Source organism: Oncorhynchus nerka, linkage group LG3, assembly GCF_034236695.1.
Source record: "Oncorhynchus nerka isolate Pitt River linkage group LG3, Oner_Uvic_2.0, whole genome shotgun sequence".
NCBI classification, from domain to species: domain Eukaryota; kingdom Metazoa; phylum Chordata; class Actinopteri; order Salmoniformes; family Salmonidae; genus Oncorhynchus; species Oncorhynchus nerka.
The window spans coordinates 33,507,624-33,520,242 of NC_088398.1; the positions used below are offsets into that span (position 1 = coordinate 33,507,624).

The window sequence follows — 12,619 nt, forward strand, 5'->3', positions numbered from 1 at the left end:
GACAATACAACAAACATCTTCTCTTCGGGAAATGTGTTCCGCTACGAATAACGCGTTAATAAACTTGTAGCAAATGTGTTATGCATTGTGTGAGAATAGCTTTTTATCATTCCGTTTCTGACATGCAGAAAAAAAATATTCCATCTAACCAACAAGCTACTTGAATTATGTAGGCGAAACAACAGTAAACAGTTTTGATTTGAAATGAAGAAAATTAGTATATACATAAGAAATGTGTCCTGAAACAGCTGATTTGCCCAACTTAAAATATATATTTTTGAAATCATTCTGACAATAATTATTTGTTATCAGAAAAGGTTATCACTGTTGCTAAGTAGAGTCCCTGTTTCCCTTTCTGTAAGGGTGTGGAGCTTTCGCATCTCATAACTTAAAGGACAATTCCACCCTTTTGGTATTTAAATAAAGGTTCAATAAAATACATTTGTTTCATTAGCCAATTGTTTTGCATGTCAGCAAGATATAGAACTTTCAAAATGCAGAAATACAGCCAGTATTATGCATAATACCAGTTGTATGTCTGAATTTTAAAAGTTATTTATCTTGAAAATGTGATTGCTGACATGCAAAACATTTTGGGAATATATCAACAATTGATTAATGAAACAAATACCAAAAGATAGTTTTGGGGTGGAGTTTTCCGCTAAGGCCTATAGCCGACGGTCATCGTGTATTATAAATAGCCGAACTTGCAAACTTGAAATACATGAATGGTCACAATACCCATGGATCCAGTAGAATTAAGCGGAACTTTTCCATAAACATTCCATTCATTTCCCTATAGACTTATTGTCCATGGGACAATGCGAGGCATGTCACAAGTCAGTCAGCATCACACTGCAGTTGGACGTCCCCCTAAAATAAACGGTTTAGTCAACATTCAAGAGTTGGACAAGCATGAAAACCGAGATAGCAGGGTTCAAGAAATTAGGGATGAAATTAAAGCCTTCACTCAAGAGTTCCCTAAAAACACCCCGTCTGTCTGTCGCCCAAATAGTGAAGAGTGCTAACAAACACGACAGCGAGTGGAAATGAGCTAGGACAGGAAACATAAAGTCGAATTGGGAACCCGGGGACGGAGGGAGAGTTGGAATGTGATTGTTGGCTGAGCATCTCGCTGTCTGTGTTCACGCAGTTGCGGTAATAACAAGGTGTGCAGGTGCCCATGTGCGCGCCAGGCCTTCACCTGTTCCTACGGAGTGCACTGTTTTGCTAATAGCTGATACACATTTCAGACGGAATATGCGGCATGTTAGGCCTACATGTATAACTCAACTTTAATTTGACCTCCTTTCAAACAGCCCCTTATTTACCACTTATTATTCATAAATGTCAGGGAGTAACAGGCAAATTGGGAGAGGAGGGGGGTTAAACCACGAGGCCAGTTTGCAGTACAAATGATGGAGGTGTTAAACAATGAAAGTGTTAATATATTCACCTGCAAAAAATGCATAGAACCTTTTACACAGATCTGATACCTGCATTTTGGTTACAGGGTCTGAGAAAATTTCAGGAATCATGACTAAAGGTAGCTTTTATTTTTTTTTACCACTAGCCCTTTCAGATATAGGAAGAAGCTGGTCTAAAAATGCAGGTGTGGTACATGAATGGGATGTAGGTCTGTGTATGAAAGGGATATTAGAAAGTCAGTGATATTGTCAATAATGTCATTCACATGTAAAACCAGCACGTGACCAATGAAACACCATGAACAATCCATTATCATGTCGTCAGTATCCGTTCATTCATTTGTGAAGACCAATACCATTAGACATCTTAAACATACATTGCATCCATGTTCAAATTAAGGAACCTGACATATAGACTCATTTAATTTTGAAATAGCTACATAAAATGCATAGAACATTTATATATTTAACCAGAAACCGAAACAGTGACAGGTGAAGTTGGAAATGTAAGTTTAAATATTGTCAAGTTTTGAAGGTCCCTTGGGATAGGCCTATGACATGAAGCAGCGTCACTAAACAAACAACACTTCCCACCTCCAAAGTTATTGAGCATTCCATGAAAGGGCCTCCAGATCTGACAAGCAATATAACCGCTGCTACACCGAGCTCCAACATATTAAAATGAAAAGTTGGAGGGACTTTGTCACACTGTAACGACTCATTACCATTGGCCCGACACCCTGACTCAGTTTATTAGCCTCCTAGCAACTGCAGACAAAGAGGCCAGGTTTTAGTGGGATCCGCCTTGGCCGGGCTTGCCTTTGATCTGTGCCCGTTAAGGAGAGGGGAGTCAGTGCCCGAGCACCCGGGTGTTGGTCCGCAGAGAGAGGGTCCCTACCCCATTGAAGTTGAAATGTAAAATGGTTAATGTTAGGGTAGGGTTTAAGATTAGGATTTAGGATACGGACGTCCCAAGGATCCCGGATAGCACTAACCGCAGAGAGTGGTGGACTGGTCTGTCTGTCCCAATACATTGAAGGGGGCATTAGCTTTCACCAAAACACAATGACAGAGAGACAAATAGGCTACAATTATACAATTATTAAGATAAAATCTTAGATCTGATAATTTTCTGATAAATTATTATTTGGTAGCCTATGAAATAGCCAAATCAGAAAGAGCAGTCACTTTTAGAACATTTTGTACACAATGATACCAGGTTTCAGCCGCCTCGCTCAGTCTCTCTGTCTGCCTCTACTGCACTTACTGACACGTATTTATTCACAGACAATAGGCCTCTCCAAATGAAGTTAGTGACGCTAAAGCACTAGAGACTATTGTAGATTGATACCATAGGCCTTATTTAATATTGCGAATAACATTTTCAATAGAGATCTAACAATGAAAGTGTAGACCAAGTAATATATATAAACGTGCCTGCAACAAACATAATAAACAAAACAAACACACATTTTTATAGACTATTTATGAAAGTTTGTTCATTTGGAAGATACATTATTTAATGGAAAATAGGTTATTATATTTATAGGCTACTATTTTAAATTGAACGAGCATAGTAAATCACATGAGTTTTTTTAGGCCTTTTTGGGACTTAGTTCTCTTAAAATACGTTCAAAAATCAAACATCAATTTTCGTTTCCTTTATATGTTTCCACAATGGGTGGATTATTTTACATCCTAGCTTGTCTCATATGGGCCATTTCATGAAAATAATACAAATGATTTGAAAAGTATATTTTTTTTACCACTGACTGTCACAAATACACACCCATCACACACATTTTGAACCAAGAGTCTTAATGTAAAAACAATATTCAAGTAATTATTCATCAATTTAAATCTTAGACATTTTTCCAAAATACAAATAACATGAAAAAACGAAAACCTTATCATTATGTTCAAATAGGCTACTTCTAAAAGGAAATATTTTTCGAGCCTTCAAAATGTTCTAACAAAAAAGACAATTATCTCTGCAAAAATGATATCAAATGAGAACTTTAGTCTACTCACTTACAGATGAAAATGAGAGAGATATAGGTGTAATAGTAGGCCAGTCTTCTCAGGATACTTCGTATAGTATCTCAAAAGAGTTGATACTGAAAAAGGCAGGCCTACAGTAAATTATAGGAAATCTGAATACAGTCTAATTGGAGAGTTAGCGGGTTAAATCACATTACATGTAACATTGCCTCATCAACTCATCATTATGCTACAAATGCCTCAAAATCACTTTAGGACTTTAATTGTCAAACTGTGTGGTCAAAGACTTCTGGTGTCTATTATTTAAACTAGTTGTTTTATTGCATGGGAATACTCTTTTGTTGAAATTAATATGTTGCATATTGTCATTAGCACAATAATGAAGTCCGTATTTGGGCAAATCTTCGCCACCTGCCACCCGGGTACCATCAAGATTAATGGAAAAATATGTAAAACATTTCATTTAAATGTTCATCTGACATTGTTTTGCAAGCATGTTCTCTTCTCTGTCATATGGTCTTAATTTATGAAAGCAATCTCGATCAACATAACTGGGGCTATGAAAACAGCCTCCCAGCCTAATAGATTTCCATCTCCATTTTGTTGAGTGAGGTTATAATCATGTTAATTGCAATTTACTCTCTCTGGGAATACCAGCAAAATGTATTTAAATAAATCTGTCATTGCCAGAGCTGAGAAGATTATGTCAGTTCCATTAAAGGCATGTCTTGGTGAATTACACTGGATAGATAGGCAGGAGTGATGGAGAGACATTTACTAAAATGTGTCAGTCAAATCAATCACACACCAAAATAACAACCAGTGGTAAGTTAAACAGTGTGAGACAAGGTAGCCCTAAAGGTATGATTGATTTGTCTGACTAAAATTTCAGACAGGTCAATGGCCGAAGCACCTGACCTGAAAAAGGGTACTGTTGCATATTGTAGCCTGGAATCCAAACTGAATAACATTTCACTATAGTTAAAAACTTCAGTTAAACATAATGGATTCATTTAGGATCCCAGACTATACGGTTATTGTATTGACACGGAAACATATGGCAACGTTTCAACACCAGGTGGATCGCCATACCCCCTTGACCTGCAACTCAGATCCAAATGTCTTTAACAATGCTGGGTACACATACGCACGAATGGCAGGCCTATTCTGCAGCCAAGTATAATTTGATGTGCTATGGCAATGCTGTCAATATTGTGCTAAGACAGTCCATTGAATTAATACCTGTTTTATACTTCCAGAGAAGGGGTGACATGGGTGGAGAATAGCCCCACCAGATATAGCCTTTCCTGGGCACAGACACAGGGCAGACAGAGTAGCATGGAACTCTGGTACAGGCCACACAACTTGATAGGCTACTGTATTCAGAGAATTGATGGGTTATGCCACTAGGGGTTGAATTATGGGGGTGCATGCCTGTGGGTGCTGGTTTATGATACAGTACAAATGTGGGAACACCTCGGGCCTTCGGAAATGTCAACATTGGTCTTTCCCACCGCTTCAGGGTATCCCCAAGAAACAATGCATCATTTAAACATATCAAGAAGTTTTACCGTATGGCCAATGCTCTTCTAAAAAACAACTACATTTTCTAAACACATAGAACCAAGTTTATGTGTCTTATTCCCATTCATAGTTGAGGCTCGGAAAAACATATACATAACAGTTATATTAAGCTTTCAGAACAGCCTGCCCTTTTGGGACTATATTTCTTTGTAAGAAATGGAAATTATTAAACTATATATTTGAACACGTGCAGGTCTGCTTTTAAGACACTAGCCTTCACACTCAAGTCCCACCAAAACTACACTTGCATTATTCACACTCAGGCCTCCAAAACACACGCACACACTTCAGAGGGGGTTCCCAAAGCCACTTTGTGGAATAAGCAGAAGTCAACTCCAGACGCTCCTGTCACCCAATCACAGCGACCGAATAGCAGGTGGAAAATGAGAGGTAAAAACAAGCAGAACACCATGACAAAATCACAACTAAATGAGAGTGATAGGCAAAATAAGTGGGAAGGAGTGAGAAAGAGGTGTGAGGGTGACAGAGAGAGAGATATGTGGCCAAATGCCAAGTTTTTTTTTGGCTGGGCACAGTGGTGGCTTCAATCTTTTTGTCTGGCTTTGGCCTGGTACAGACCTGAGAGCCCGCTCCAGACACAATAGATCATACAGCAGCAAGTCACACCCACCCACACCGTACTGCCGTTTCATTACCATGACCACCAATGGCACCATTAACCATTCAACACATTATGCCTCAGTTCCCAGTTAGTGGCTGTGTAGCAGCAGTTAGAAAAGGAACATCACCACAAGAAGGAGAGAAGTAAAAACAGAGAAATATGGACAATTGTTAATTTTTTATTTTGCGATAAATGGTCAAAGTGTGTGTGTGAGAATATGTTTGTGTGTATGATACACAGAGACAGTGCATGTATTTACATGTTAGTGCCTGTTTGAATCCGTGGTTTGTATGCATCTCTGGTGCTGAGGTCAGCGAGAGCCTGATGCCCAGTTCAATCGTATTAATACGGCCCCTTCAAGAAGAACATCGGCCCTCAGTCCACACACAAAGACCTCAGCTTTACTGACAGGACTGAAGCAAAATCTCAGATTGTTGCTATAACTAAATGTGTTAAGGCTCTTTAGCAAACAGAGCTTTGATGTGGGGCTGAGTGCTGGGGCCCAAAGGAGTGTGTCTGTGTCTGTGTGTGAGTTTGTGTGCCCACAGTGCCCAGCCTGAATGGAAGAACAACAGCGTCTTGTTGTGTTTGTTTAGCCTTTCACCCAGCTGGACCCTGGAGGTGGGTGAGCATCTGTCATGACCCAGGAGAGGCAGGAGGCAAAGGCACACGCACTGCCAAAAAGTGCCCGCACCCCCTAGTGTAATAATCCTGGACGCTCCATTACCACATGAAAAAATACTATAGTTTACTATTGTATAAACACTGTTGTATTGGGGCGGCAGGTAGCCTAGTGGTTAGAGCGTTTGACCTGTAACCAAAAGGTTGCAATATCACACCCCCGAGCTGATAAGGTAAAAATATGTCGTTCTGCCCCTGAACAAGGCAGTTAACCCACTGTTCCTAGGCCGTCATTGAAAATAAGAATTTGTTCTTAACTGACTTGCCTAGTTAAATAAAGGTAAAAAAAATAATAATAATACAATAATAAAAAATATAGTAATTGCAGACTGTAATGATATTGCGGACTGAGCTGTGGTACCTACTGTTTACTATAGTATAATTACTGTGGTGGTTTTGCGGACATTACTGTAGTATTTACTATAGTGCTTTTGTTTTATGATCTTTGACATATAAGTGGGGATCTTATCCTTGAGAAAACCTATTAGACAAATAAGAGCACATTTTCCATAACCTGTTATGTAGGTTGGACTGGGGTCTGAACAGATATTTCATAGCTTCTGCTCTTTCTTATAATGTGTAGGGAACACATTATAGTCTATACTTGGCATGTAGGTTTCTCACTTATGGGTGGCGAGAGGGGAATGGGGAGGGTATAGGCAAATTAAGTACTGTAGTATTACTGTAGTATTTTTGCTGACTTTACTGTTGTGTTTTTGCAGACTGTAGTATACTGCAGTATTTACTATAGTATACAACATTGTATAGTATGTACTACACATGATCGAGGGATACTACAGTGTGTCAAGGGATACTACAGATTCTACAGGATACAACAGTTCACTACATCATTCTATAGTAAGTACTGTAGTATTCTATAGTAAACTGTAGAAGTTTTCATGTGGGTTACCATTGAAACAACTGGAATTCTTAAATAGTGCCAACCCGAACTGTAATGTGCTGGCATGGATATTTTCTTCTCAAATTGCCCTTTCCAGCATGGTTCCAGCAACTATGGTACATGCGCAACCAGGCCAGCGCAGTGCAGTGCAGTTTGGCACAGTCAGTAGTATGAAAAGTGTAAAATAATATCCTGCTTTACAACATTAACATCAGTCTAAAACATTAACCGTAAACCTGTCATTCTTACCACAAAGACACCGTAGGATATGAATATCAAACATTTAGTGCTTTTATCAGTGAACAAATTAATCAAATGCATTTAATTTATCAACAATAATCAATTTAATAAAAACAAAACAAAAAAACATCTAGAATTTAAGTGACTATACACCAGGCCTAGTACAAAGTTTCTGAAATGTTGGTGCTTGATACCAGCTGATAAACCTGTCTGGTCGAAGTATTTGGGGTGTCCGGTGGTATACATTCACCTCTCACTAATGCCAGGGTATACATAAAAGTGACACTTCTCACTGTCTCTCAAATTGTCTAGTTTTTCCGTCCCCTCATTTCACTCCTCTGTTCTTTCCTCCCCCCATATCTTCTTCCAGAGCGTCTCACTTCCCCGTGACGGCAGCAGCTAGCGTTACGATGTTCTGAGCCTGCTTCACTGAGGGCATGTCGATCATACTGCCCCGGAAGTTGAAGGCACCCTGGAGACAGGGAGAAGAGATCAGTGGAGAATACTGGTGAAGCTAGTGTGCATCCCAATAATATCTCCTTTCTCCAGAAGTGTGCATTTGTTTACTTTCCTTTCAAGTATATGGAAACTCCCTCTAGTTCATGTCTACACCAATCCAATGCTTTTAATACTTGTGGGGGGTAGTGAACGAGTGCACATTCAGGAGGAAGGAGAGATTATTGGGACTCAACCAGAGAATGCTTCCTTATCTCCTCCCCTTCATCTGCACTGGTTGGAAAATACTTGACAGGTAAAAACATTTTGTGGAAGCTCATCACTAGGTTGGCTTGCACCTGGTTAGATCATTTCAGATTGGGCCAACAAAGTAGAGGAGGCAAGGAATTAAAAAAGACCCAATGTGTTAGTACTGGGGGGCAAATCCTAACTTGAGGTCTTGCACGTGTTGGTCCAAATTTCAGGAAACTTTTGGGGTAATAAAAGTTCACCGTAAAGAGAAAACAGTGTCCGACTTTCATTTCAGAGTCATCAGCACCTCACCAAAAGGGTGAGTTTTCTTTTTTATATATACATATATTTAGTCATTTAGCACAGGGGTTCTCAAACTTTTTGGGGCCAGGGACCCCTTCAGTGATATCAAATGAATCAACGACCCCCTTATAATCAGAACACAAATCAAGTGAGAAACAAATAGCATACAAGGATTTTCACTATTGTTGATTTATTAAACAATGAATGACTTCGGCAATGCATGGCCAGACAAACCAAGTCTCGGCCCAGGGAAGGAACATTTTAAAGGCCCATCTCTTGGCATAGGAGATAATATTTTTCAGTTTTCAAGCTAATTTCCTGCAATTCTACAGATTTTGTCATGTGGCAGAGAGATGTTTGGTTGTTGCAGCTTTAGGGTTGGGGGCTTGAATTATTAGAGATAGCTTGTGTCAATTAAAGAAAACCTAGTGGATAATGCTGTAAATATTGGTAAAAATAAAATAAAATATAAATCCCAAAACAATTGGCCCTAGTCATAACAACTCTAATCATGGGTTGACATTGACTATTTTGCTGCAGAACACCATTAATATGGACAGGAGATATGTTCATTCATTGACCTACATATTATGATATTTCAGTATCTTTATTTGACAGTTGTGAAATTACCAGACTAAAAAGCGGACATTTCTGATCAGCTCATCAGCCAGTTACTTCACAAGCAACCTAAAATATCCTGAGCTCAGTTCGCTAAATGTGGGAAAAGACATTGGCAAGGCATTCACAGTCAATAACAACTGAGAGAGTTCAGGAAGAAACAAATGCCGCTGGGGCAGAGAAAGAGAATGACTCTGCTCTCTGCTCAAACGCCTTAGATAACACGCACACACACGAGGGTTGGGTAGGATGGTCCCTAGGACGATGCTTAGAGTAGGCAGGGCAGAAGCCGACAGGCAGAGAGAGAGAGGTGAGGGGCAGATTGTGTATTTCTCACACCAGCCTCTCCCTCAATAGGCAGACAGCCCACAGAGCACTACACACAGGAGGCAACGACGCACTAAATTAGAAACAATAATCACATTTATTTGTCACCTGCGCCGCATACAACAGGTATTTCGGGAAATGCTTACTTACAAGCCCTTAACAAACAATGCAATTTTAAGAAAATATAGTTAAGAATAAATAAACTAAAGTTGGAAATAAAAAAGTAACCCAATAAAATAACAATAAGGAGGCTATATACAGGGGGTACCAGTACCGAGTCAATGTGCAGGGGTACAGGTTAGTCGAAGTAATTTGTTCATGAAGTTAGGGGTAAAATGACTATGCATAGATAATAAACCGCAAGTAGCAACATTGTAAAATTAAAGGGGGGAGTCAATGCAAATAGCCCGGGTGGCCATTTGATATTTAATAATCTACACTTAATCAAACACTCCGCCCCACACCATTCCATATTCCAAACCCAAATCTACTCTACTTACCCTGCAGTGTCACACTGGCGAGTATACAGAAAAGGACATTAACGATTAAGAGGTGTGTGTGCGCATGTACAGTGCATTCAGAACGTATTTAGACCCACTGAGTTTTTACACGTTGTTACGTTACAGCCGTATTATAAAATAGATTCAATAAAACATTTCCCTCATCAATCTACACACAATACCTCATAATGACAAAGAGAAAACAGGGTTTTACATGTTTTGCACATTTATAAAAAAGAAAAAACACAAATACCTTATTTATATAAGTATTTATACCCTTTGCTATAAGACTTGAAATTGAGCTCAGGTGCATCCTGTTTCCATCCTTAAGATGTTTCAACAACTTGATTGGAGTCCACCTGTGCTAAATGCAATTGATTGGACATGATTTGGAAAGGCATACACTTGTCTATATAAGGTCCAACAGTTGACAGTGCATGTCAGAGTAAAAACCAAGCCATGAGGTTGAAGGAATTGTCTGTAGAGCTCCGAGACAGGATTGTGTTGAGGCACAGATCTAGGGAAGGGTACCAAAACATTTCTGCAGCATTGAAGGTCCCCATGAACACAGTGACCTCCATCATTCTTAAATGGAAGAAGTTAAGAACCACCAAGACTCTTCCTAGAGCTGGCCGCCTGGCCAAACTGAGCAATAGGGGAAGAAGGGTTTTGGTCAGGGAAGTGATCAAGAACCCAATGGTCACTCTGACAGAGCTCCAGAGTTCCTCTGTGGAGATGGGTGAACCTTACAGAAGGACAATCATATCTGCAGCACTCCACCAATCAGTGGCCAGATGGAAGCCACTCCTCAGTAAAAGGCACATGACAGCCCACTTGGAGTTTGCCAAAAGGCACCTAAAGACTCTCAGACCATGAGAAACAAGATTCTCTGGTCTGATGAAACCATTATGGAACTCTTTGGCCTGAATGCCAAGCGTCATGTCTTGAGGAAACCTGGCACCATCCCTACAGTGAAGCATGGTGGTGGCAGCATCATGTAGTGGGGATTTTCTTCAGCTGCAGGGACTGGGAGCCGAGTCAGGATTGAGGGAAAGACTAACGGAACAAAGTACAGAGAGATCCTTGATAAAAACCTGTTTCAGAGCGCTCAGGACCTCAGACTGGGGCGAAGGTTCACCTTCTAACAGGACAACGACTCTAAGCACACAGCCAAGACAACACAGTGACTTCGGGACAAGTGTCTGAATGTCCTTGAGTGGCTCAGCCAGTGCCCAGACTTGAACCCGATCGAACATCTCTGGAGAGACCTGAAGCTGTGCGGCAACGCTCCCCATCCAACCTGACAGAGCTTGAGAGAATCTGCAGAGAAGAGAATGGGAGAAACTCCCCAAATACAAGCTTGTAGCATCATACCCAAGAAGACTCGAGGCTGTAATCACTGCCAAAGGTGCTTCAACAAAGTACTTAGTAAAGGGTCTGAATACTTATGTAAATTTGAAATTTCAGTTTTTTTTTTTATACATTTGAAAACCTGTTTGTGCTTTGTCATCATGGGGTATTGTGTGTAGATTGATGAGGGAAAATAACTATTTAATGCATTTTAGAATAAGTCTAAAGTAACAGAATGTGGAAAAGTCAAGGGGTGTGAATCGTTTCTGAATGCGCTGCACAAAGGGAGGCACAGTAGAAATGTCATATCATAGAGCAGAGCTAGATGACCCCTGGTATAACTAAATTGATATTTGTACTCTTTATATTTTCTTGCATATAATGGCATAGCATGAGCCATCCTGTAATGTGTATTTTAATGCAGTTATGCACTGATGTCATCCTGTGAATTTCGTTCTAAAGTCCTAAGCAACGACACGTAAAAAAATATTTCTTAACTCTACATTCTGAGGCTGACTACTATAGTTGATTTACCTTTCCCAGCTTCTGGTACTCGTCAAAGGCAGCAATCAGTTCTGTAGCCCACTGGACCCTCTCCTGACTGGGTGAGAACTCCTCCTGTACTGCCTGGACCTGGTTGGGATGGATCACCTGCTTACCTGTATAGTGAAAAGGAAAATACATACATGTACATGAGCCTATACATGAACACAGAAATATCAATAATATCTTCAAGCGAATAACTTTTGTCTGCTTATCTGCATAGGGACAAAGATAAACAGCCTACATTATGCAGTAGATATTGTACAAGCATAAAGAAACGCCAACAACATCAGAAAATTAATACAACATTTTCATGTTTTATCAGTTGGTTGAAATTAAGAGGTAACAATGTTAAAATCATTCTGTGGCTTACTGAGAAATTACTGAGAAAAATGTATCTCAACTGCTAAATACTTGGTACATGTTGTTGCTTTTCAAATTACTTGGTAAAATTAATTATGTATTTCTTGACATGTTATTTTATCAACAAAGACCAGATAAATAGTGGACTGTAAAATAAAGTGTCACTGTGATTAAATTATTTTTGTAGAGGCTTTTATATTGTTGTATTGGAAGGTAGCCATCCACAAGTCGTTCTTTCTCTGGTGGGCGAGGGGTCTGTGCCCAGCCGGTGGCCCCACGTACAGCCGGTATATGTGTGTTTGATTGGTGTGTGTTTGTGTTTTCAGTCAGTGTGTGTTTGGTCAATGGCCCTGTGTTCAGAAGGTGTGTGTGTGTTTGGCCAGTGTGTGAGTTTGTGTGTGCGTGTTCTGTCAGGGTCTCTCAGACTGTGTATATGGGACACCGTGGGGCGAGAGGAAGTGATGCATCACGA

General features: G+C 39.9%; 1 protein-coding gene across 1 annotated transcript in view; it reads right to left on the bottom strand.

Annotated features, from left to right (window-relative positions):
- Window positions 1-7,536: 7,536 nt before the first annotated feature.
- clybl (citrate lyase beta like) overlaps window positions 7,537-12,619 on the bottom strand; it is a 202,877-nt gene continuing 197,794 nt past the window's right edge. Inside the window, exons 7-8 of the mRNA XM_029630385.2 lie at window positions 11,776-11,900; window positions 7,537-7,928 (exon numbers count right to left, since the gene is read on the bottom strand). Of these exons, the coding sequence (XP_029486245.1) occupies window positions 7,833-7,928; window positions 11,776-11,900 (221 nt within the window). The 3' untranslated portion in view covers window positions 7,537-7,832. The remainder of the gene's footprint in view (window positions 7,929-11,775; window positions 11,901-12,619) is intronic.